Source organism: Saccostrea echinata, unplaced genomic scaffold (genome assembly GCF_033153115.1).
Source record: "Saccostrea echinata isolate AGI-Se365-2 ecotype Australia unplaced genomic scaffold, CSIRO_AGI_Sech_v1 ptg000010l, whole genome shotgun sequence".
Taxonomy (NCBI): domain Eukaryota; kingdom Metazoa; phylum Mollusca; class Bivalvia; order Ostreida; family Ostreidae; genus Saccostrea; species Saccostrea echinata.
This window is the reverse complement of record NW_026889759.1, coordinates 6,931,146-6,956,616: the sequence shown is the minus strand read 5'-3', so window position 1 is coordinate 6,956,616 and position 25,471 is coordinate 6,931,146. Positions and strand designations below refer to the sequence as shown.

At 34.1% G+C, this 25,471-nt stretch overlaps 5 protein-coding genes across 7 annotated transcripts; 2 read left to right on the top strand and 3 right to left on the bottom strand.

Moving 5' to 3' along the window:
* Positions 1–220: 220 nt before the first annotated feature.
* LOC133184272 (small ribosomal subunit protein uS3m-like) lies at positions 221–4,294 on the bottom strand. The gene is made up of 3 exons (XM_061319249.1): positions 4,249–4,294; positions 1,802–1,991; positions 221–561 (listed from the first exon to the last, which is right to left on the bottom strand). The coding sequence occupies exons 1-3, from the start codon at positions 4,267–4,269 to the stop codon at positions 245–247; spliced, it is 528 nt and encodes a 175-aa protein (XP_061175233.1). The 5' UTR covers positions 4,270–4,294; the 3' UTR covers positions 221–244.
* A 48-nt stretch (positions 4,295–4,342) lies between these two features.
* On the top strand, positions 4,343–9,742 carry LOC133184271 (GTP-binding protein SAR1-like). 2 transcript variants are annotated; one of them, XM_061319248.1, is made up of 7 exons: positions 4,343–4,458; positions 5,107–5,177; positions 5,309–5,428; positions 7,794–7,859; positions 8,069–8,172; positions 8,271–8,402; positions 8,707–9,742. In XM_061319248.1, the coding sequence occupies exons 2-7, from the start codon at positions 5,135–5,137 to the stop codon at positions 8,821–8,823; spliced, it is 582 nt and encodes a 193-aa protein (XP_061175232.1). In that variant the 5' UTR covers positions 4,343–4,458; positions 5,107–5,134; the 3' UTR covers positions 8,824–9,742. The 2 variants fall into 2 exon arrangements, with proteins under 2 accessions (XP_061175232.1, XP_061175230.1); XM_061319246.1 differs by lacking the exon at positions 5,309–5,428 and adding an exon at positions 6,377–6,496 and having other exon boundaries at positions 4,344–4,458.
* Positions 9,743–14,175: 4,433 nt separating this feature from the next.
* Positions 14,176–17,753, bottom strand: LOC133184266 (serine protease inhibitor dipetalogastin-like). Its single transcript, XM_061319242.1, has 7 exons — positions 17,687–17,753; positions 17,485–17,580; positions 16,986–17,183; positions 15,223–15,390; positions 14,976–15,103; positions 14,680–14,869; positions 14,176–14,302 (listed from the first exon to the last, which is right to left on the bottom strand). Exons 1-7 carry the CDS (start codon positions 17,718–17,720, stop codon positions 14,229–14,231), a joined length of 888 nt encoding a protein of 295 aa, XP_061175226.1. The 5' UTR covers positions 17,721–17,753; the 3' UTR covers positions 14,176–14,228.
* A 590-nt stretch (positions 17,754–18,343) lies between these two features.
* Positions 18,344–20,714, bottom strand: LOC133184265 (manganese-dependent ADP-ribose/CDP-alcohol diphosphatase-like). Its single transcript, XM_061319241.1, has 3 exons — positions 20,619–20,714; positions 18,909–19,585; positions 18,344–18,803 (listed from the first exon to the last, which is right to left on the bottom strand). Exons 2-3 carry the CDS (start codon positions 19,576–19,578, stop codon positions 18,490–18,492), a joined length of 984 nt encoding a protein of 327 aa, XP_061175225.1. The 5' UTR covers positions 19,579–19,585; positions 20,619–20,714; the 3' UTR covers positions 18,344–18,489.
* Positions 20,715–23,029: 2,315 nt separating this feature from the next.
* Positions 23,030–24,519, top strand: LOC133184267 (Rieske domain-containing protein-like). 2 transcript variants are annotated; one of them, XM_061319244.1, is made up of 4 exons: positions 23,030–23,265; positions 23,430–23,464; positions 23,647–23,727; positions 23,830–24,519. In XM_061319244.1, exons 2-4 carry the CDS (start codon positions 23,450–23,452, stop codon positions 24,013–24,015), a joined length of 282 nt encoding a protein of 93 aa, XP_061175228.1. In that variant the 5' UTR covers positions 23,030–23,265; positions 23,430–23,449; the 3' UTR covers positions 24,016–24,519. The 2 variants fall into 2 exon arrangements, with proteins under 2 accessions (XP_061175228.1, XP_061175227.1); XM_061319243.1 differs by having other exon boundaries at positions 23,032–23,332.
* Positions 24,520–25,471: the final 952 nt, after the last annotated feature.

The window sequence follows — 25,471 nt, the reverse complement described above, 5'->3', positions numbered from 1 at the left end:
AGCTTGAATACTACATTTTGCAGAATTGCAATAGAAAGGTTTTGAATTGAAGTCCTTAATACTACAGAATGAAAGAACTCAACGCATTTTGGCCTAGATTTTCTGTATGAATGTAAACAGTAAAGCCTCTTTATATCTCAAGGTACTACATGTACATTGAGCTGTACATTTCAAGAATCCACAATATTTTTTCCAATTCTGCAACAAAAATAGAACAAACTTTGTACATTGTATCATTTTATTCCTAGAACACTGTGTCCTTTAGCACTGTGTGATTGTCCATACATTGTATATCTAGCTTGACAGGGCACTTCAAATATCTAGACAGTAATTCTTCACTGTAACCATGCAAGAAATGCATCCGATGTAAGGGCATAGGCTTTCTTCCTGTTCTCAAAGTTTCTCTTGTCACCATGGTAATATCGATCATATTTTGTCTCCTTCTGATCATTATTTCAGTCCCTGGCTCGTAAACTAATGGAAAAGTTCCTGCGAGGAATTTCCGGATAAAAATATCTTCGAATATTACCTGGGGTGCTCCTGACTCCCCATGAAGATTAGCTACAAAATAAAAATTTATACATTACATATCAGGAATATAAAAGGTTCATTATTATGTAAGAGAAATTTAATATGTACATGCATGCTATGTGGTGTCTAATTTTCTTGTCTTGGTAATATTATTTTAGGCATAAATTATTGCAATGCTATATGAAACCTTCCCCTGACTGTGCATCTATTTCGATCCATGGTAGCTTTCATTTTAATAGTGAGCAATTGAATACACAGTGTTGAAGACTTAGAGTTAAATAATCTACAGAATATCACCACACCCATAAGTTACTTTTCTCACAAAGCTTATCCAATAAGGTGTAGAAAAAAAAGATCTGTTCAATGTAGATTTCAGCATGCAAATGCAACAATATTCACTGTTCATATACTAGCAGGCTGACCTTTTGTTTTTACTTTCATTTTATTTTTGCACTTCATGCTTGGTCAATATGCTTTTCTGTTAAATTTATACAGTAAAGTACACTTCTAGCGAACACGCTTATAATAAATTGATGCTTAATACAGCGAAACTGATTTTTATTCCCCGTGCCTCTAAAATATACTGGGACATTAATGGATATAACGAATTATGTTTAATAATGAAGCAAAATCGTCTGTCCCTGGCACTTCGTTATAAGAATGTTTTACTGTATATCTATGGATAAAAGGGCTGTATACTATAGTCAAGCTTTGTTAGTCTGGATGCTTGTTTTCCCAAAAAAATTATCAAGAATGAAGCATCTGGGTTACTTAAATGTAATTTTTATAAAGGTAGTTGTAAATGTAAACTCTGTTCTTCACTAATTTTGTCTGGAAGGTGAAGTATCCATATTATTGGCATGACTCATTTGTATTTACATGTATATATAATAAAACATATAATTAATATTCTTTGCATTTGCAGTACATACACTTCAGCTAAATAGCACCTTGGAAACATTCAGGTTCATGCATACTTGATTTTTAGGAGGAAAGGGATTGATAAATTGCTTTTTTTTTTTTTATATATAATATTCATCAATGATTTTTCTCCAAACTTATACTATAACTAGTTATAAAAATCTTCATTTGATAAACTAAATTTCCATATGATATACTAAATTTGCATGAATTTCATTTTTTTCCCTCTTCTCTTAGAAAATTGTAAACTAAAAATTACCAAAAAAATTCATTTCTTCTTTCTGTTGAGGAGAGGGTCATTACTTATTTGAGAAAACATCTTTCCAATCACGGATCACCAAAAACTTACTTGTGTTCCATGAGTTCCAAGATTTTCTGACACCTATTGTGTAGGGAGGGTTAATTTCCTCATAAGTAAAGTTATGCTCTCCTTTCTTTGGATACTGTTTTTTACCGGCTCTGAGATTTTTGTAGAGCTGAACTGATGTACAGAATGTCCTTGAAAGACTTTTACAACTAGATGAGCAGCAAAGGACTCTCTGAAAAAAATCAATAGGTAAACTAAAAAAAATGTGTTCCTAACTTCCTTTCAAGAAATAATGGAATTCCTACATAATTGTTTTAAGATTGTCTTATCTAAAGAATTACCATGATTTACTCAAATCAAATCTTCATAATTATCTCTCACACTTGTTTGTAGAGTCTTCTCTTAGCAGCTTTTACAAATAGGGAGAAAGGGGGGGGGGGTTAAGTTTATAATAAACTCAATTCCTAGACAACAAAATAAGACATAATATGATAGAATTCATTTTGAAAATTAATTTTCAACAGAACTGCACCAAAAATAAACTTAAGGTGAAAGGAATTAGGGCAAACAATAAACAAGGATTTAGGGCCATCAAGAATAAGGGTAAACGGTCTCAATGGGTAACAGGTTTTAGAGGTTGAAAACAAAACATATAGCTCTTAAATACCCTATCTCATTTTGAAACTTAAAGATATAAAAACATATCACATTCATGAGAATGCAGAAGTAAATTTATTTTGTTGACCGGTTTCGACCAGGGACAATCAATCAAGAATATCAGAACAATCAAGCATGTAAATTTATCTATTGAAGTAAAAATAGTGGATGACGTTGCTATAAACAAAATAAAATGTGTACTATTTTGTACATATGCAGACCTGCTTAATAACGGTATTTTATACAAGATATCATATAATCAGTTTACGTTGTCTATAAAGCTTTTTCTTACTTAAGATTTAGTAAGTAAATGAAATAATTGTTTTTAAGATTAATAAAATAGTCCATAAATTCTGTGGATTATTGAATTTATCTACTATATGTGACTATATATTATATGTGTATGCACATTTTGGACAAAATCGTTCAAGTCATATTTGGACAGGAAGTTCCAAAAGTTACCCCCCTTTAGCTGTTCATGAGGAGAAGAAATTTTCAATCAACTAACTATAAAATCCTTGAGAACTTTGAGAACAAAGTCTCTCAAGGAGACACAGTTTGATGAGTGATTTTTACTTGAATTTTATTTTTTCAGAAGAGTTCAAGGTTGAATATTATCACTGCATCAAGGTGTGATTTTTTGTACATGCTGAAAAAATAACACATTTATTGATTTAAGAAAAATGTGTAATAAAATAGTTAAATCAAGCTATTCTGAATAGCTTAATAAAGCTATATAGCTAAATCAAGAGATTGTGCCGGACCTGTTCAAAGGGCTGTTACTCTAATGAAACTGTTTGAAATCCAAAGGAAACAACTTATATACAACTTTTTTTACAGGTCCGGCACAATCTCTTGATTTAGCTATATAGCTTGATTTAGCTATATAGCTTTATTAAGCTATACAGAATAGCTTGATGTAGCTATTTTATCACACTTTTTTCTTAAATGTGTTATTTTCTCAGCATGCACAAAAAGTCGCACCTTGGTGCAGTGATAATATTCAACCTTGAACTCTTCTGAAAATGATGCATGTAAAAATCACTCATCAAATTGCGTCTCCTTAAGAGACTTTGTACTCAAAGTTCTAAAAGTTTTGGGGCTATATAAAGCAATTGATACAGTTACTTCTGCAATGAAATTATAAAGGAGGCCAATTATGGTCAACAAGATAATTGACTGGTAATAATTCAGTACAATGAGAAGCAATCATACTTATCCATGCCTAAACGCACACAAGGTAGTGTACAGTTACTCAAACAATGGAAATACATCTTTTGCTTAAAAGTATTCAAATGCTGCTATGTTAAAACTTTCTTTGATTTTGGTTGTTGTTTTGATAGCCCATAGTACATATAAGAATAGTCAAGTACTTGCAACTTTTTGTCTATTTCTTACAAAAAACATTTTTCTGAAAAACTGCACATAAATAGCTTTATCAAGCTATTTTGAATAGCTTAAAAAAGCTATATAGCTATTTCAAGCTATATAGCTAAATCAAGAGATTGTGCTGGACCTGTTTTAAATACAAGTATGTACAAAATCATTAAATGTCCCAGAACAGTCAGGAGTAAAACCTATAGTCCAACGATTTCACGAGTAGGGAACATAAATATGCAAGATACGGATTATACATATCATAATCTTGATAGGTGGAGTATATCTATATTTTCACCAAATTATTGAGGAAATTCGGTACATGAGCAAAATTATTCACCTTTACTTCTTATTATATTAAAAAGATAATAAACTTAAAATTTATGTGAATGAAATTGATATATACTGTACATAAGAATTTTTGATAACACTTTGCTACCGTAGATAAAATTTACCTGTGAAAGGAGAGTTGCCATTCTCAGCTCTCCGTTGTTGTTAACATTTACTCGCGTGAGACAATCACATTTACTGCAGCTTCGTAAGCCTATATTTCATTGGCTAATCTGTGGCGTGTCGACCAATTGACACTTCGTTTTGTTACAGTTGTGCAACGTAGACTGCCATTTTGCGTCGTGTACAAAGTACGGAGACTGTGGAATTTATTCGTAAGTGTATTTCTTAGCATGAAAACAAAAATGGTGAACTAGTTTAGAGTGTTGTGAACGCTTTAAAATCATGTTTGGAACTGAGGAAGTTCAGATGTTCGGATTGATTGACCTCAGTCCACGATTTTTGTGTTTCTAGAACATCTGTCTCTGTGACCACAACCTCTGAACTGATGATGATATACCAAATCCATAGAATTTCTGACATAAATCTGTGAATAAGTTCAAGTCCATGCATTAACAATTTTTCCAAGTAAACCAATTTTTTAAGCAAGAATTGCAAAGGATGGTAAAAATTATAAAACATTTATATTATTTTTTTTAATCACATTTGGGGCACTGTGGATTTGATCTTCAACATGTTGAACTGGGTTAAAAAAAAAACTTCCAAAATTAGATCTAATAATCAATGTTAAAAATTCTATAAGTAGAAATTCCAGTGCAACAGGCCTTGAATAGGGAATTTTTATTAATTACCAGTTCTAATACTTTTGATCTCATTAGTTTCAAATTTGTAGGATTTCACATAAACAGACTAAAATTATTCAAATCATATTTTGGACATATAATACTCAAACTTTCATCTCTAAAAGTTCTTGATCTTTTGTAATACATCATATAATGGGTATGTTTTCTTTGTACTTTCAGCTGCAGGTCTTCTGTTTAGATTTGAAAGATGTTTTTGTGGGACTGGTTTGCTGGCATTTTAAATTATCTAGGTAAGAGCAACATTTTAATTCCATTCTAGAAAACTTTTTTTCCTTAATATTTATCTGACCATTTGAAAACTGGCCAAGTAAAAACAGATTATTTTTACATATATTTGTGTATATTTTCTGTACTACATGAGGATTGCGTCAAAAATCTGGCAAGCTTCTCTTGTTGGGATTAGACAATGCTGGAAAAACAACACTGCTGAGTGTGTTGAAAGCAGGCCATATCATTCAGCCTGTTCCTACACTACACCCAAGTAAGCTGCCTTTGAGGTCCTCGTACAGTATGTCCTCAGTGTTGCATCATGAACACATACCTAGATTTGAGAGAACTTGTGCATTTTACATCCATACTTTTATGTTTTTGAAATGATCTGCACATATGTTAATACTAACGGATGATGTACATACCAAACATTTTATATCTGCTAATATGTAAGATGGATTCTTACGCTTCATATTGTACACATTACTACAGCATTAGTTTTAAGCTTTTCTTGTTGGCTGGGTGGCCAACAGTTTAGTAATATGATCTTACATGTGAGAGACCATGGTATTATAAGAGGAGAAAAAAATTGACAAAAATGTTTGAAAATTTGATTGCATTTTCAACAATTATTGGACAGTATTAAAATGGAGTTATAAATACTTTACCAGAAACTGAAAATTGATTCATTTTAATAAAGGAAATTTAAATACTCACTTTATTTGCACATAACAAGATTAACATAAATAGAACGCTAAATTTGAAAAAAAAAATGAGAGGAAGAAATCAATTTGTTTAGTACTGTAAATCACCTTTTATTCGCAAGAATTTTAATTTCGCATTATTGCGCGAGATTGTCTGATTGCAAAAATTCGTTCTCACGTATATTTGTATCAGTATAGAATATATATACAGCAATAACCAGCATTTGTGAAAATTTTTTCTCGCTTAAATACCAATTTCATATCTCGCAAAAAATTAGTGATCTACAGTTATGTACTACAATGTGTACTGCACTGAGCTGCAAAAAAAAACCAAACAAACAAGAAAGATTCTCCCATTATATATCCTCTGTTTAATCAATGTGTTATTTATAACTTTTGGTGTGAACCTGAAATGTAGGTACATGTATTTTCCTTTGAGTGGAGTGTGACTTGAACCTCTAAACTGTAAGTATGGCAAGCTGCATGACATTTAAAGGCATGGCTTTATATTTTAGGATTGTATAAAAAGTCTGGTAAGCTTGTGTTCCTCGGTCTAGACAATGCTGGGAAGACAACACTGCTTCACATGTTAAAAGATGACAGGATGGCACAGCATGTACCCACACTCCACCCAAGTAAGCATGAGCTTATATTGTTCACTTAGAAATGGTATACTGTTTTTTCTGATGCATATCATTTTTCCAGCTTGGTACATCAGAGAGAGCTTTTTTTTTTTTTTTTTAAAATTTTACTCAGTTGGTAAACCACAGGTAAACTTTGGTATCTCAGCTTTGAGTATGTTGACAACTCTGGATATGTCACCATCCTTACTTAGGCCCAATAATTTCTGATATCTCTCTATGAAGCAGTACCTGGTAAATAATAATATTAGCATTCCAAAGAATCCCAATATAATAAAATACTTAAGGTGTATATAAATTTTTGGCAAAGCTCTTTTTTCCCTTATCCACTGCTCTGACGTCATACTCCAACAATATGTCAAAAGAAAACAAACATATCAATGTCAGAATTTATTGTTTACTACATATTAATTTATTCTCGCTTGTGACATTTGTCATATATATGAAGACAACACATTTGCCACCCTGCATATGAGGGAGAGGTCATGAATTATCACCATGCATAAAAACACAATCTGATACCTGGGGATCATTAGGATGTAAATTTATCTGCCATAATTTAAGATTTTTTTCTTATTTTCAACTGCAGAAATGGGCAAATTGACTTGTTTTATTTTTCCATCTCTGCAGTTTTGATGTTGTATGGTTCAAACCAGCATTTAAAATATCTTGCTGTGATGGTAAGCAAGCATTATGTGCAGATTATCTGATCATAACAGCAAATCAAAAAGGCTCTGGATGTTAAAAAAAAAATATAACATTAAAAGATTTCTTTTTAATTACTTTCTCATTACCTTGTGTCCCCCAACTTTGAAGTTGTATGGTTCGAAGTGTTGAAAATATCATGTTGTGAAAGAAAGCAAAGTAACGTTAGGTGCAAATAACCTGATCCATAACAGTAAAGAAGGCATTCATTATTAACAAGGAACACAGTTTAACATTAAAAGTTTTTTTTATTTAACCTCTCATTACCTCCCTCCACCCTATCTTGAACCCTTATGTCTCGAAATTTCCCTAAGACCCTACAGTTTTGACATACCAAAGTTTGTCTTTTGAATGTGAAATGGTACAATTTCCGAGCGACTTTAAATTTATTTGAAAAACTACATTGGAGTTTTAATTCATATTTCATTAATTTAAGTCATATTTCATATTTTTTCACATCCTTAGAAGTTCATATTCTGTTTGTGATACTGCCATGATTATGATAACTGCCTTTGATTATGAAATGATAGCATCTCATAGTCAAACTATTAGGCTTTTTAAATTTTTTGTTATGCATTAATTTTAGCTTCAGAAGAATTATCAATGGGAGGAATGAGGTTCACAACATTTGACCTGGGAGGTCATCAGCAAGGTAAATAAATTGAACATAAACCTGTGATACAACAGAATTTTTTTTTCTTTCAATGAAAATTTAATCAAAAATCATGAGCAAAATAAAGCTTTGTAAAGAAGCTGGATCCTAAATATACAGGATACATGTATGCTGAACCTGTAATTGGTAAATGATTATCTGTGAGAATTTTAGTACAAATGTTCTGAAATGTGCTTTTGTGTTAACAGCCAGAAGAGTGTGGAAGGAGTATTTTCCTGCAGTTGATGGTATTGTGTTCTTAGTAGATGTATGTGACAGACAGAGATTTGCCGAGGCAAAAGCAGAATTAGATGTAAGCACAGCATATCACAGTTAAATAAGAGCATACATGACCTTCAAAGTAGTATAAAACAAAAAGAAAATATTGTCATAATAAATGTATTATTTCAGAGTTTACTGACAGATGAACAAGTGGCCAGTGCCCCTGTTCTTGTTCTAGGCAACAAAATTGACAAGGCTGGTGCTGCAAGTGAGGACGAGATTCGTCACTGGTTAGGGTTACACGGACAAACCACAGGAAAGGTAAGATGATGAATCCTTGTATAGTAGAGATGATCTTCTCAAAGAGAATCTTGATAGAAGCAATGACAACATTCAGATTCTTAAAAGGCTTTAAAAGCTTGACTAGAATTTCATTAAAGTGTTCAGTTACTGGGGAATTTTAGCATGACTCCTGTGTTTCTTTAAAAAAAAGAATTAAGATAAAGTTTACTAGAAGAGCAGAGGAAATTACTGATATCACTGTCCATGCTAATGTATTCACTCTTGTGTCCACCAAAAGCAAAGTTGTGATATGTATAACAAAAAGTCTTATTTCTCTTTTTAGGGAACTGTGTCCAGAAATGAGCTTCCTGGCCGTCCAATGGAGTTATTTATGTGTAGTGTTCTGAAAAGACAAGGGTATGGGGAAGGCTTCCGCTGGCTAGCTCAGTACATTAACTAAATCACATAGCACAGCAGAGAAATGGTGAACACAGCATGTCCATCAAACTTTCCACAGAGAGACATCAAATTTCTTATATAAAGTTATTATTGAGATTGACAACTGGAAAAGCCAGCTCCTACCACCAGGGAGAGGCAGCTCTTTGTGATAATCATGTCAGCAATTTATAATGCAAAGTTCATGTTTTTTATACATCTGCGAGACAATACAACATAGTTTTTCTCCCATCTGAAATGTTGTTATGAATTGCTATTTCAATTCCATTTGATTTTGAAGGGGAAACATGCAAAGTAAAAATATTATGTTAAAAAATGGATGTATGTTGTAAAAAGAAATTGATAGAAAGCAGATTTGTAAATTAATAGGTATTTTTGCAGTAGAAAGCTTCAGTATTTTGTTTTTCCCAATGTATTTGTTACCAGTTGTTACTTTAATAACACGCTTGACACCATGAGAAGTGTTCATCATTTTCACCAAATAAAATATCAAAGCAGACACAAGTACTATTAAAGCAACAATTTTCCTAGTGTATTTTTTTTTTCTTATTTGGCATATGTTTCTGCATATCTTGTGAGAGATCATAGAAAATTCAGTATCTGCTTTGTTTTGTAACCAATTAATGCAGGCAATGACATCCCACTATGTTAAATATTTATAAATGTCCTGCTACTCTATGAAAGCCTGGGTGTATATGTTATCAGTTTGTTGTGTTAGGAATCTATTTTAAGGATGTTTGTTGTAGAGAACTGTAAGAGTCTGTTTTCTTATGTTCAGCAACCCTAAAATTTGTTTTCAGGACTGTGTTTTGACAGACGTTTTTTCAGTTATCTGCAGTTCCGTTGAAGATGCATGAATGTTTCTGTTTGTAAACTTGAATGTTTAGGATGAATGAGAATAAAATGTCAATATTTATACATAATTCTGTCTTCTTCTTTTTTTTAAGTTTACATGTCAAAGTGTGTAGGGGTGTATAATAGAATTACCATGTCACAGGGAAAATGGTATTAAAGATAAAGTCCAAAAACTTAATTTGATTTTTAGCTCTACTGGTCAAAAACCAGAGGAGATGTGATATTATGTGTGTCCCGTCGTCTGTCCTCTCTGTAAACAATTTTTCAAAAGGCTACTCCTCCTACATTTTTGGTCTGATTTTAATTTAAATTGACACACAAGTACACCAAGATACGTAATTCAGTGCATCAGTTTTTGATTTCAATGAACGGTGTTGCCATGGTTACTAAAAGAAATTTCTGAAATTTCTTTAAAAGGCTACTCCTACAGTTATGGTCTGATTTCAATATAAATTAGCAGACAAGTAGACTACACTAAGATGCATAATTCAGTGCATCAGTTTTTGATTTCACTGAACAGTGTTGCCATGGTTACCAGAAATAGAAATTTCTGTGAAATATTTTCAAAACATTACTCCTCCTACAGTTTAAGTCTGATTTCATAAAAATTTCTGTGAAATTCCTTTAAACTGCTACTCCTCATATGTATTGTTATGATTTCAATATAAAATTGGCACACAAGTAGACTACACTAAGATACATAATGCATTAGTTTTTGGTTTTCATAAACGGAGTTTCCATGGTTACTAAAAATAGAAAATTCCGTGAAATACCTTCAAAACGCTACTCGTTCTACAGTTTTGGTCATTTTAAGTTGAAAATAAAAATCGACACAATCTTAAGTTTTGTGGAAAGCCTTATTACACAGTGCATTAAAAGATAACATCATTTCTGACGTTTTGTGGTTTATGTCGATATATTTACATTCCACATGTAATTTGCTTATAAAGTGAATGGAAAGCTTTGAACAGCTTTCAAAACACCAATATCTAAGGAATGTTTTTAAGTTTTGTGTGAGATATTGGTTTGTAAATCACACAGACTTGTCACCTATGCATATTTTCTTGACAAGCCAGAAAAAAAGAGGGGGTGGGGGGTGGGGGGTTAAGCCTATTCCGAAACTTGAAAAATACCTATTAGTCGTAGTGTGGGTTCCACGTTTTCTAAGGGGTTCCAGGGTCATTTTTTATTTGCTTCAGTATATAATTTTAATAACTTTGCAAATTCCAGAGGGGGGGGGGGTACTTTCAAGATCTTCGCATGCCTCGTTTCTTTAAAAAATGAAATATTTACGTTATTTTTATTCAAAATTCAAGTCTGCAAGTCCTGTCCAGTGTATTGCTAAGCCACACAGATAGAAAGCAGTTCTGTACATGAGCAAATGGCTTTATGAAGGTACAACTTCTTCCTTATTTCTGTTTTTTTTTTCTCGAACAAAGACTTTTGAAAAATGTAAATACAATGTAACGGTAAACATTGCAGCATAATGGCTGAAGGAAAAAAAACTTATATAGGAGATTTTTCAGCTTGTAAAATTTTGTTCGTTATTACACAAAGGCGCCGTAAATGTTACTGAGGATTTTCTGGAGTTTGTGGAGAATGCAGAAACAATCAGTACTAAACACAATGACTGAAAAGTTGGGATTTGATCTTAGAAGTATGCAGGGAGATGGTTATAATGGATGCTTCACAATTCTGGAAAAATATTTTGTGTTCAAAAGAGACTTGCAGATATTCCTATTCAAATTATTTCAAACACTGAAGTTCCAACGAGCTAAACCTTGTCATTGATAAAAGCTGCAATGCAGTACCTCGAGCGAGAAGTGCAATGAATGAGTTCACCAAAAGCAATTCGAGCGAAAAATATTCCCGAAAAGAGAAATGAAGCCTCAGGAAAAAAAAGGATGTTTTTTTTCCAAAATAAAGATGCACATGCATTGTTTGAATGCGCCAGACGCCAACAATGCATTCAACTTTATCCAAACATATGTATACACTACATACCCGGCCCGTTACTTCTTACAATTCCAGTGGAAGCTTGTTCCTGTGAGCATCATTTTCGGTGAAAGGAGGTTGAAAACATGGTGTAGCAGCACAAACAGGGAAGAAAGATTGTGTGAATTTGTTATGCTACACGTTCACAAAAGTGGCATTAGTTATGTTAAGAAGAAATAGAGCATGTAAGAAAAGAGAGGAGAAAACAGAAAATGAGACCATGCTTTTTAGGAATACATGTAACTGTATACAGTTAAGTTAGAAAGCAAGTAAATAGATGTACAAGTATATTGATTGAAGTTCAGTTGGACGTGTTTAAAAATCGCTCAAAAAATCTTTCATGTTTTTAACATCACAAATAATGGGGGGGGGGGGGGGGCTAAAGGGAGGCTTAGTCCCCCACTTTTTCTGCAAAGATAGACATAATATAGGCATTGAACATTAGGGCGTAGGTTTACCCCCCACCCCCACTTTCAACAGGCACATTGCAGTGTAATTAAAGAAAGGTAAGTGGTAGTGTTTGAAAAAAAAGGTACTGAAAGAAATTCGATCGTAACCCCCCCCCCCCCCCCCCCTACGAAATAGGATTTTCGGGTTTCGACAATTTTCAATTTTCCTTTTTTTTTAAGCTTGTCAAGTTTTTTTTCAGGTTTGAAATCTTTTTTCTCGGGTCAACTCCAATATAAGGGTATGTAGTCCCTATGCGGAAACTTATATATATATATGAAAGTAGTGATTTGGTTTCCATTTGACCATTTGACTACTGTCAACCTTACATGGTTGACAGTTGACAGTTCCCATTCTTATCTACTGTCGACCGCAGACAGTTGACAGTAGATAATCAACCATTTCTAATGTCAACCGGGGACAGTTGACATTCAACAATTTTATGCCTTTTTTCTCTAACCATTTCTAGTGTCGACCGGAGACAGTTGACAGTTGACATTCAACAATTTATGCCTTTTCCCTATTGGGTTACTGACACCACAATGGAAAGCATTTTAACGAATCGGGACACACGAGACCCGTGATATTATGGTATTTCACACTGGTTTTGAGAGCTATTTTTTGTGCGGAAAGAATTGCATTCCCTGGGAGATTATAATCTTGAAAACACAAGTGACATTAGGGCTCGGATTCACCATAGAGATTAAAGCTAGTCTCGCATACACCATAGAGATAAGGGTTAGTCTCGCATTCATCGGCGTAATTAGAGTTAGGGTACCATACACAATTTATATTAAGGATAAACAGGTATTCACATGTGGGATTAGGGTTAGCCTCGCATACACCATATAGATTAGGGTTAGCCTCGCATTCATCGGTGGGATTAGGGTTAGCCTCGCATTAACCATTTAGATTAAGGTTAGCCTCGCATTCATCAGTGGGATTAGGGTTAGTCTATTAATTAGGGTTAGGTGTTAGTCTCACATAAATCATTGTGATTAGAGTTAGTTTCTATCACACCATTAACATTACTTTTGGTCTCGCATACACCAGAGGGATTGTAGTAACTTGCACACGATTTAGTGTCAAATGTCAACCGTCGACCTGTCCGCGGTCGACATTAAAACAGGATGTACATAGAGTGTCAACTGTCAACCTGTCCCCGGTTGACAGTAGAATAGGCTAAATAGAGTGTCAACCGTCGACCTGTCCCCGGACGACACTAGAACATTTTGAAAGTGTCAACCGTCGACCTGTCCCCGGTCGACACTAGAACATATGAAAAGTGTCAACTGTCAATCGTCGACCGGTCGACAGTAGAACAGGATAAATAGAGTGTCAACTGTCAACCATATACCTGTCCCCGGTCGACACTAGAACATATGGAAAGTGTCAACCGTCGACCTGTCCCCGGTCGACACTAGAACGTATGGAAAGTATCAACTGTAAACTGTCGACCTGTCCCCGGTCGACAATAGAACGGGATACATAGAGTGTCAACTGTCAACCGTCGACCTGTCCCCGGTCGACACTAGAACGTATGGAAAGTGTCAACTGTCAACCTTTCCCCGGTCGACACTAGAACGTATGGAAAGTGTCAGCTGTCAACTGTCGACACTTGAACGTATGGAAAGTGTCAACTGTCGACCTGTCCCTGGTCGTATGTATGGAAATGTGGAAATAATTAATTCTGTAAAATTACTATACATTGGTGTAAGAATATGTTCATATTGGTTTTAGTAAAAGGACTACTTTATCCTTATATTGGAGTTGAGCCTTTTTCTCTTTCAAATAGCCCCCCCCCCCTTTCAATTTGCTTCCGACGCCTATTAAATAGTACATTTCTAGGCATAGACGTTTCTATTAAACTTTTTTTCCCACCGTCGATGTAAATTCTGTCCGTTTTTACAAAAGATGGAGACAACTGACTCTTAAGTCCGCCTAATCTAACGTAATATATCTCTAATAGTATCTTGCCCCGCCAAATAAATGCATCGTGTTGTTATTGATCAAATACTAGTACAGATATCAAAGTAGAAAAAAAAAAGAACAATCGGTGTATAGTCCCATTTGAAATAATAAAACATTTATTCAAATCTATACACATTAACTTCATCCAATAACATGTTGTGTTATGTAATGTGGACAGACTCCTGTCATTAAAATAGCAGCTCCTGACGGGTCACCTGAAAAAGGAATAATGATGGGTTCAACTTAAATGAAGTCGATAATAGATTTCGAATTTTGGCGCGTTTATCGTAAATTTTGTTTCCAGAAGTTTAAGGTACATAATCCCTCTGAAATGCTTTCGCGTTAATGATTTTCCAACAGAAATCTAATTTTTAAGTAAAATGCACACAGTTTCAGTATATCTTGTGCAGCAAAATTTGACAATAAATAGGCTTTTAACTTTACAATTCTTATAAAGGAATGATAGTTTTATCCCAGTGAGAGTTATCTCTCTTGTTAGATGGTCAGTGAATCTTAACACAGATAAGCGTTTCTTGTATACAATAAATCAAGTAAATTAATATACAATTAAAGTTCATTTTTTCAATTTTACCATTTTTGCTCATTTGAGCAACGTGTTTGCAGTAGTAACACTCTGAATAGTAAGTGTGTTTATCAGCGCCACACACGTAGTCAGATACACTGTGAGTAACACCACTCATACGTGGACAGTTGACTGAGTTGGTTGATCCGCCTTCCACAGCAATGGATCCCACATTTGTCACATATTTGCTACAATCAACCTAACATAAGGATGAAAATCAAAGTGAAAAAAAAAGTTAAAAGGGGCATCAAGAAACATGTTTTTTTTAAAAATGATTTTAACTGCAATATATATTACATTCTTACTGCGATTGTCTTAGTAGGATCTGAACCGTCACAAGTTCCAGCGTGTTGGACTTCGTATCTCTCCAAGAATGTAGGGTTGTTGTACTTCAAAAATCGACAGTAAGTCTGCTTCAAAATGCATGGGTTTTCTGTAACAGACACAAAACCTGTTGTAGCAGTATCATCATTTTATAAAGTTGTTTAATTTTTTTTTCATGATAGTACATGTTTGACAAATGGTATGGGTGTATAGATGGTGAATACAGACTGTATGTGACGTTTGCGTTGCTGCAGACGGGGTCGAGAGTTTCGTCACATTTCGTCGGACATTCGTGACTGGCCTCCATCGCTGAACAAGGTCCAGAATGAGATTTGGTCATGTGGTCTCCAGCAGCGGCCAAAGCACAAGCTGACTGTTCCAAATGACACTGACTTTCTGTAGGAAGATAAAATTTCAATTCCACGTTATTGTATATCAGCAACAAAACACCCCAATAACAAAATGAAAATCTAAATCTGATTCCATCGATTAATTTCAAAGAAAGATACAAATAAATTGGCCAAAGACGTAGTGATATGTTGATTGGCGATATTGGTAGTCTGCACTTAAATTATGGCCGTAGGAACCGGGGGGGGGGCACGGGGGGGCCGCGCATATATAGATTACTATAGTAAACATAGATACTATAAGCATTTGCCCCCTCAATAAAACCGCCTGACCCTTTTTTTTTTTTTTTTTTTTTGCTTGTCGAGGAATATTTGGTAGTTGACGACCTTTTTTTTTTTTTTTTTTTTTTGCTTGTCAGAAAATTTTTGGTAGTGCCCCCTCAACTGTCAACTGAAAAATGTTTGGCTGTGCCCCCCCCCCCCCCCAAACTGAAATTGCTTCCTACGGGCCTGTAAATGATCTCCGAAATCAGCATTGATTTAACCTAGACTGGCAAATTGTGGCACAGAGGGTCTCAGAAACCATCCCTCCCAAGGTGTCTGACAGAAGATGATTATCAGCGACCACCAGTGGGAAATTTTGCCAGTTAATGTTGCTTTCAAAGAGGATATCGATAATCTCTAGTGACAAAAATTATGTCACATTAACTAAAGAAATCATTACAATCACCATTGGCGCTCTGTGTCACACAAGATCTCGGAAACCTCCTATTTATACATAGCTACGTTCAGCTAAGGACCTTGGTAGTTTGCATTTTGCTATGTCAACTAGGGATATATCGGTAATTCTACTACGATTATTGCCGAGATCAAAGAAATGCCGCGGACATTATTCTCCAATAAATCACGAACGTCATCAAAAAATTATCAGATCAGAAACACATGTCAAATCTGTACAGTTGAAATAAATATTTCACTGTATAATCTAATACTTATATAAACCACATCGATGTGTCGTCTTCCGCAGTCTAAACGTGTGTATTGCCTGAAACAGCTGATAAATATCCGTTTTTATAGCCAAGTTGGGCTGTTCTATGGACCTCCCCACAACATTTACACTCCCGTGATTTTACTGATAAATCAATGAAATAGACAACTGGTTTTGTTATTTTTCATTCATAAAAATTAATCAATATATGATACAAGCAACTTTGTAAATAATTAAAGGATATTTTTAATCCAACGAAAGCTGAAATCATCTGCATTTAATGCAATCGATTGACCCTCTGGTGTTAAATGGAACAGCGAAATTGCGACATGGTGATCTAATTCGTTTCTCTATAGAGAAAACGATCAACTGTATTTTAGAGCCGTTAGTAGAATAGAAATAAAGTCCTTGTTGTCGTAAATGATGCAGGATAACCTCCTCGATCTCGAAATGTTGTCTGAAATATAAAAGCCTCGGCTAACGCCTCGGCTTTTATATTTCAGACAACATTCTCGACCTCGGAGGTTATCCTGCAACATTCACGATAACGCGGACTTTATTTCTTAAATGCATATTGTTCCTTCGTCACAAACTCAGTATCCTGCTGGATTCTATTTCATTATGGATTAAAAGATTTGAATATCCTTGTTTCTTACTGTATGTAACCCCGTCTGTTCCGCAGACTTCTCCTGTAGTCTCCTCCTCGTCACATGGTTCTTGTTGTCGACAGTCGAAGTGAGTTGGTATTGTCACGTGACCACCACCAGATGAGCATGTTCCTGTATGGGCCAGTCCTAGGAAGCGGTGATGAAGTTTGGCTTCACATTCGGCGATCTGCAGTTTGCACATGTTACCTGCAGAAAGAAAACATCAATCTCACTATCGCCTTGGTCGAAAGTTTGACATCCGAACTTAATATTTCTCTGTTTGATAAATTGAATATAAAATCAGTACTGGGTAGTGGTGCAAAATTTGACTCGCTATACGCGTACATGCACGCGATTAACTTATTGGTCGAGAGTAGTGTGTCTAAAAGGCAGCATGTCGTGTACGCGTATGTTCCGTAATATCTTATTTTGGGGGTGGGGTAGGATCAGGAAAACGTTAATTTCACAGTCATTGGTGTCGAGGGCAAAAATAAAAAAGAAAACTTACTGTAAGTTATATGATTGGTTCCACATACTGGTGCGTACTGCGCCGTGCACATCTTCTGACATACATGTGGAAGGACCAGCTGGCATGCAATTGACCCTATCAACACGGGTTCTTTTTTTAATAAAACGTGAATACCCATGCTGTCTTAACTTTCATTTAAAAATTTGATTTTTTTAAGATAAATTTTATATTAATAACATACCAATAAGGCAGGAAAGAATCAGAAGGTGGTTCATGGCGGTGCTAAGTCTATGACAATGTGAATAGAATTCCACCTTATCAGTTAAGATAGGATTATCGTCAACAATTCGTGACAATTTCTTCTCTGAAACCTTAATTTGAATAGTATAGGGTCATTTTGTGAACCTGAACCTTTAGTCAATTACCTGAAATGGATAGAAAATTCTCATTTGTAAAAAGTTATTATGGGATTCTTTCATTTTCCCCCTTGTGCGTATTCTTTGATGTTTGTGTAAAATATGCAGAAGGCTATAACTCTTATCAATTTTTAACGTTTTTTTTTTTTGGTGGAAAAAACCCATATCGGAATATATTGAAAAGGGGGGGGGGGGCTATGGTATGATATGGTTTCCAGATTCAGTCCAATATTGTCTATAATAAATCAAATCCCTTTAGATTTGGAGGTGAAAAGATCAAAAGGTCAAAAACTCGTATATTGTTACAAATTGATCTGAAAAATATCTTAAACAAACCCGTCCTTAAACGGAGGACAAATTGTTCAATTTCCTGAAATTAGTGTCTCTCTTATTTCTCTCCTGAATACATGTAACTTGAATGAAATATCAATGAGCAGAAAAATAAAAACCATTTTTATTGTTATGAAAGAAATTAACGACACAATAAAAAATGATAAAAATCTTCAATAAAATAATGAGCACTTCATATAAAACGTCTCCTGAATTAATCATTGGTGTTAAAACAGTGTACGAGTATTTCATTTCATGAATAAAATAAATAACAATAAAAATCGTGAAAAAAGTTTGGTCAACTGGTTCCAGTCCTTATTGGATACTTTAAGTCAATACAGAAGTCAGGAACACTTCCGTTTCCTTTGATTTCAAGTTCGTTGTCATATAGATACGCGGTGCCAAACGGGTTATTGTCTATTGCCTCTATTACTCCTGCCAATGTTATATGATGAATTCCTGATTCGTCCAAGTCAAATCCACCATCATGATCGTGGCCACTGAAATAACACAACACACAGTCTTTATTGGCCTTAAGAACTTGTAAGACTTCATCAAAGTTCCAAAGCAGATTAGCCGCATGCGCACTGCTTTCCAAAACTGGTAGATGACCTTGAAGAAAAAAAATTAAACCATAAGAGATTCAACTTGCTTAAGAGTATTTAAATTCCGAGTAATAACAAAACAGAGCATTTGTTAAATGATATGGATAGGTACCTATTACAATGACATTTTGCTTCCTTCTTTTGGCCGCTGCAAGCTCCTCATCTAACCACTGAATCTGTCTTGTGGAACATCCGCCATTGTACTTCACGAACCTTTTTTCCAACCCCACGAGACCTTCTGGGCTGTTCCAAGTGTCGTTTTGGTTTATAGCTCCCAACGTGTTCCATGCTTGGTCGAAATATCTGTAAGATTTATCAACTCCTAGCAAACTGACCTCATAACAATCTAGGGCCACTAGTCGAAGCCGTTGATGCAGATCAATTGAATAATATGCACAATCGGGAGGTGAATAACATTCCTCTTTTGGTCCTAACTCGGAAGTCATCAGAAATTTGCGTTCAAAATTGTACAGTTCATGATTCCCCCAGACGTGATAAACATCCTTCTGTAATTCATTAAATTGATTTAGAACTCGTTGTAAACAAATATCAGATTTTTTCTCAGAGAAGCATTTTCCGTCTATGATGTCACCAAGCTGAAGTACACTGTCTATTTTTTCTTTCTTCCAAACGTAAACGGCTTCCTTTAGTAGCGTCAGTGAACGGCGATAAAATCGCTCGTTGGTCCTGCTGAAATTGAATCCGTTGTCGGAGTCTGCATATTGCACGTCTGCTATCAGTCCAAACTTATAATGGGGTAGGCGTCTTGCGATACTCGCCATACCTCGGCTGTTAAAAGAAAGGTAAAGGTGATCTTGACACGACAAAACTGAGTTTACAGGTTGATAAATCTGGAATAAGTTAGGTTGAATGTGTAAATAAACAAACATTTTTACCCCATTTTATAGCGTAATGTAGAAAATTTTCCAGTAAGATCAAAGATTTATTTATCCTAAGGCTTAGCCTACAGCCAGAGAGAATTATATATGGCAAAATTTACCTCGGGGTTAAATACGATGCTAATAATAATACAATTGACACTGAGTGATTAATTAAATATAATTGGAATAATTAAATGTAATGATTGCCATTTTAAACAATTCTAATCAGATATAGAGTTTTCTTTTTAGATATTGAGATAGTTAGATGTAAATTATATAATTACTCATGTTACTCTAGAAAACAATTTTGACGTCTATTGTTTTCAAACCAAATTAACTGTTAAAAATACAATACTCTTCACTGATAAAATTTAAAGTAACTTGATTTTAACTTCAAATAGTACGGGTAAAAAAAAAAGGCCGTATTCAGTCTTTAATATATATATTTTAATAAAATATTGCTCAAGTGCGACCAAGGACATCGTCACGTTAAATACTATTTTTGTAAGTAAGGAAGTGATTGTTTACATGTATTATAGTGACATTGTACAATTTTAAAAATCGGAAACCCAAATTGAATATTGAATTATTAGAAAAAATATATAAATTGATACATTCTGTAATTTTTTTGTACAGTTGACATACCTTACTCAGTTGATTGCATATATAAACATAAACATGTAGATGTAAGATTTTTTTCAAATGTCTTTGGATTCGATATTGGTTTACAGTTATACAGTACTTATATACCCTTTCCATTGCGCAACAATTACAAAAACAACTCACTATCTCCACGCACCTTGTCATGACGTGGAACTTTTATGACACGAATTGCACACCATTGTAATGAAAAAGAAGACGTACTGTTGTACGTTACTTTGTGATGTTTTAGCTATTTTATCTCATATTTGGTAAATATAGAATCAAAATGGTTTACTCACGGAACCCCTTGACTCTTTCTCTTTAATATACTTTTTCTAAAATGTGGTTTAAAAAATAAAAGTGACCATTCATCCGCTATGGTATTGCATAGTCGCCGTGCAATAAAATAAGCGAGATTATTCCCCTTGTTGGAACTCTTCCTTGTTCACACTAATGTAAACAAAAATGACAGAGACGGAGGTAAGATTTGCGGCATTATAGCACAGTACAAATATGAATGATTACACAGAAACTTTAACTTTGTGACACGCAGATTTCTTTATACCTTAATTTGTTGAACATGTCATTATGGTAAAATATTGTGTGAGATTTATTCAAGAACTACAACCTGTACAAGCAACTGACAAGATCCTTAGGGTGCAAAACACAGTTTTATGTATGACGTTATCATGACATTACTAAATGAGGGACATGCTAAAGTGACCCCCATCAAGAAATAATATGAAGACTTGCTACATAGACATCTATATATCAATAGAAAGATAGAATTGTGAATTTTATAAATATATTGCATTTATCAGGTCTAGGAAAATCACTATATTTAGCTATATAGCTAAATCTACCTATATAGCTTTATTTACCTATATTATATAGCTTTATTTAGCTATTTCAGAGTAAATTTCTGTTTTATGAAAAGCAGACAAAAAGTCGCATAATAAGGCAGTATTAGTTTTCAACTTTGAAATGGACTGAAAACAATTCACCAAAAACCCACTTTTAAAAATGTTTCTCCTTTTGTGCAATTGCAATCAAAGATCTAAAAGTTTTGGGGCTATTTATAACAGTTAATCTGTGAATAAGCAGCTACTTTAACAAAGAAAAGCAGTTTTGGTCAACAAGATAATTGATTGGTAATAATTCAGCACAATGCAAGGCAATCACACTTAGTCATGCCTCATCGCACTTCCAGTATTGGACAGCTATCCAAACAATAGAGATGCATTTTTTGGTTAAAAAGTGTTTAAAAGAGGCAATATTTTTACTATCTATGCCCTAGGTTGTTTTTATCAAACCTTTTTAAAAAAATATCAGCCATAATTTTCATGCGACTTTTTGTTTGCTTTTCATAAAACAGAAACTTATTCTAAAATAGCTAAATAAAGCTATATTATATAGGTAAATAAAGCTATATAGGTAAATTAAGCTATATAGCTAAATATAGTGATTTTCCTGGACCTGTTTATCACTTACCAATAAGGTGTATTTGACACATGAAACATGGGGGAAATAGGGAAGTTTATGCGTCTAATTGTAGTACACCTATGCATTTTTAGCTCCCTTGATCACAAACAGCGCAGAAATCAGAAAATATAAGTGCCTTGCATTTAACAGAGCAAGTCCTTAGGTTTCTTTTTGTTGTACTTTTAGGGTATATTTTCCAGCTTTTTAAAGAGCTACTTTACCTGCTACTCAAATCATGCAATTCTGCACATGTGAAAAATGGGTGATTTTAGAGTTATCTCCCACTATTAAAAAGTCACACAAAAAATAATTCTCAAAAAATATTTGTATACTTTTTTCATTTAATCTTAAGATAAGACTCTACTTTATGCAAATAAAAATAAAAAAGCTGCAATTTTCATGTACACTGCATAAAAATAGCAGGGAAATCCCTACCCATCATGCTTTTCTCTGAGGAAAACCCCCTGGATTTTATACGAAACTGTGTTTAGCTACCTTAATATGTATGTATACCTGTATACTTTACTAATCATTTCCTATAACAGGCCCTATATTATGCATCCTCGCAAGCCAGGGAGTCAACACGTTACCGTTGGTCCAAATGTGTTTGACTCAGGACCCCTGGCTTGCGAGGATGTATATTATGAAACTTGTAAAAATTTCACAGTACTTAGAGGGACGTAATGCGCATATATGTAGGTGAATTTGGCTTGTATCCGTATATTGGGATGGACACTGCCTAGCCATCAACTTTTTTTTCAGACCATTGACCTGCAGACCTGCGGCTAAATCTGTAAAACCCTTTATGTTAATAAATAGTAAATACCAGTAACTGTGTATCAAAAAATAAACTTAGCCAGGCATCTTTGACATTTTTTAAAGACATACATAATTGTATCAGGTCCAGTCTAAAAACTATTTCTACCTACTTGAAGTAGCTACTTCTACCTATTTTTACCTGTTTTTGAAAATAAAATTAAATAATGATTAAGGCTCATCTTAAAAACAGGCCAGACTTGTTGTTTATCATCTTATGCACTTGCACAGCAAAATCATGGTATTTATTTGAAAACTTTACTGGGTGGAGAATGGAGAAGAAATGCATGAAAATCATCCCAAAAACATTTTATCTAAAAATGCATGATGATAATTTTTATAACTGATACAGATTTGTAAAACATTTTACATCGTTTGGTTATGAAATGAAAATAAAGGAAAAAGTAGGTAAAAATAGATACCTGGAGTAGGTTCAAATACCTAGGTAGCTATAAGTAGCTACGTATGTAGAAATAGTCTTTGGACTTGAGCTGTGTTTATCATTGTAGATACATGTATATACAAACATTACAAGTGCAAATATTCTATTCCTCAGTGGATTGAATTATATGTGTCAACTGTTTCTTGTAGGAATGTTTTGTTTGCAAAGTGGATGAGTTTCAACACACATCAAAGAAGAGATTTCAAGTGCATGACCATGACATTGTGATCATTCAACAAGGGAACTTTTTTGCTCTAGATAGCTTTTGTTATCGTGAGTCATTATCATTCTTTTGTCAAGTGTAAAATTCTGGTTTTTCATTAATCCTTGATATTGCATGATATTAAACTGCATTTGTTTTCTATTTTAGATGCAGGAGGACCCCTATACATGGGCGATATTGAGGTAAAATCACCACATTTTCTTTCTTTTTTTTTTTTTTTTTAGATTTTTGTATGGCAGTGGATTGATAAATATGCAATTACAACCTTTTTAAGAGAATTGATTGAAGATATTTTTTTTAAAAAAGAGCCAAAACATTGATATCATCTTAACATTGAATACATGTACTAGTTTTATCTTTCCAGGACTTCAATGGGCTATCTTGCTTGGTTTGTCCATGGCACAAATACAAAGTCCACATAGAGACTGGCAACATGATGTACCAGGTATGTTATAAGGAATTTATATAACTATGTATAAAAAATAAAGATATGAATTTCATTGGCAAAACTTTAACATAACATATATTTTCACTATATGATTTATAGTCAATAGAGCCTCATAATCCTAAGAAACCCCCTGTGTGGAAAAGCAGTGGCCAAAAACAGCGCCTTCATAGAGTAACAGTACGGGATAAAAGTTTGTATGTCACCTTCTCGGACTGTACGGGTGATTTACAATCTGATCAGTACAACACCAAAGAGTACCGACAGAAATGGAAAGATAATAGTTAAACCCATACATGTGATATGTACTGGCTGTACACAAAGAGTAAAGACAGAAGTGGAAAGATAATAGTTAAATCCGTACAAGTGCTATGTGCTAGCTGTACAAAAAAATGTCACATTTTTTTACCCTACTCACAGGATCATGGCGGTACACCAAACTTCACAGGAATAAAACATTGGGAACTTACAATTCTTCAGTGCTGTCCTATGCAGCATACTGTGTCCACAGAGGCTTAGGTACTGATCAACCATGCCGTCACAAGTACCAATGTTGGAAAAGTGAGAATACAGTATGTTCTATTGTTCCACTGGAACATTTGAACTTCATATAAACTCACAGTACTCGGACAGAAGTGTATGATTATACATGTATGTGGTGAATCTCATCAATGATAACTGTATACAACTGATACCAGATACCTGCCTCTATCACGAATTAATATGAATTGCTTTCATACTGGCATCAGTAGACTCGGTGTAATGTAAAATATTGAACTACTTTGATTAACAGCAAAAAAAAAAAAAAAAAAAAGAAATAAACAATAAAGAAATTGAACCCAAAATTTTAATTGGTCAACTTTATTGGTCACACAACTGCACAGCTTGAAGTGTACCGTAATCAATGACTAATAACAAGCACAGGAACTTTACACATACATAATGCAAAACATCATATGTAACACTGTATAGTCCTCCCATAAAGTACGTATATTATTTCTCATAATTCAAATAAAAACTCATCATAACATTCCTGAAGTAAATGGAGTATGTATAATAATGAAAATATACGATCCTTTTGTTCTATGATCTTAATGTTTAATAACCTTAACATTTATTCATGGATGATACAACTTATGAACGGAACATCTCGATTAAAAAAAAAACAAAAAAATATCCTACACAGAAACCTTATACATTTTATATGCTTTTTATAACTGATTACTTAACTTAAAGCATTTATCCCCTGTTGGTATTGGAAAGAAAAAAATCTTTCTTGAAAGCATTAATATACCCTGGTATTCCTTGCAGTACAGTTGTAAATTAATTCCTTTGACAGCCCTTAATGGGGACCTCCCTGACTGTGTTGTTATATAACGGTATATCAATTATTAAATATTAAATGCACTAATTTTGATGTTTGAAATATAGTCTACATACAATGGAGACATATAATCTGAAAATGAAAAATTTTAAAGGATTTTTGCAAGATATCTTCAGTTTTAACCCACATACCCGGTACAGCAAAAATGCATAGCAGGGAGAGTTAATTACCGGTATTGGTATGTTTGATCACATGAACAGTGATGAGTAAACAAGAAACGCAAAAGGAAAAAATATTGTTTATCAATATGAAAAATATAAATATGATATAATAAAAAGTTACTTGAATGAAAAAATGAGAAAGAGAATATTTTAAAGTATTTTAACAGCCAAGCCATCACCCCCCCCCCCCCCCCCCCCC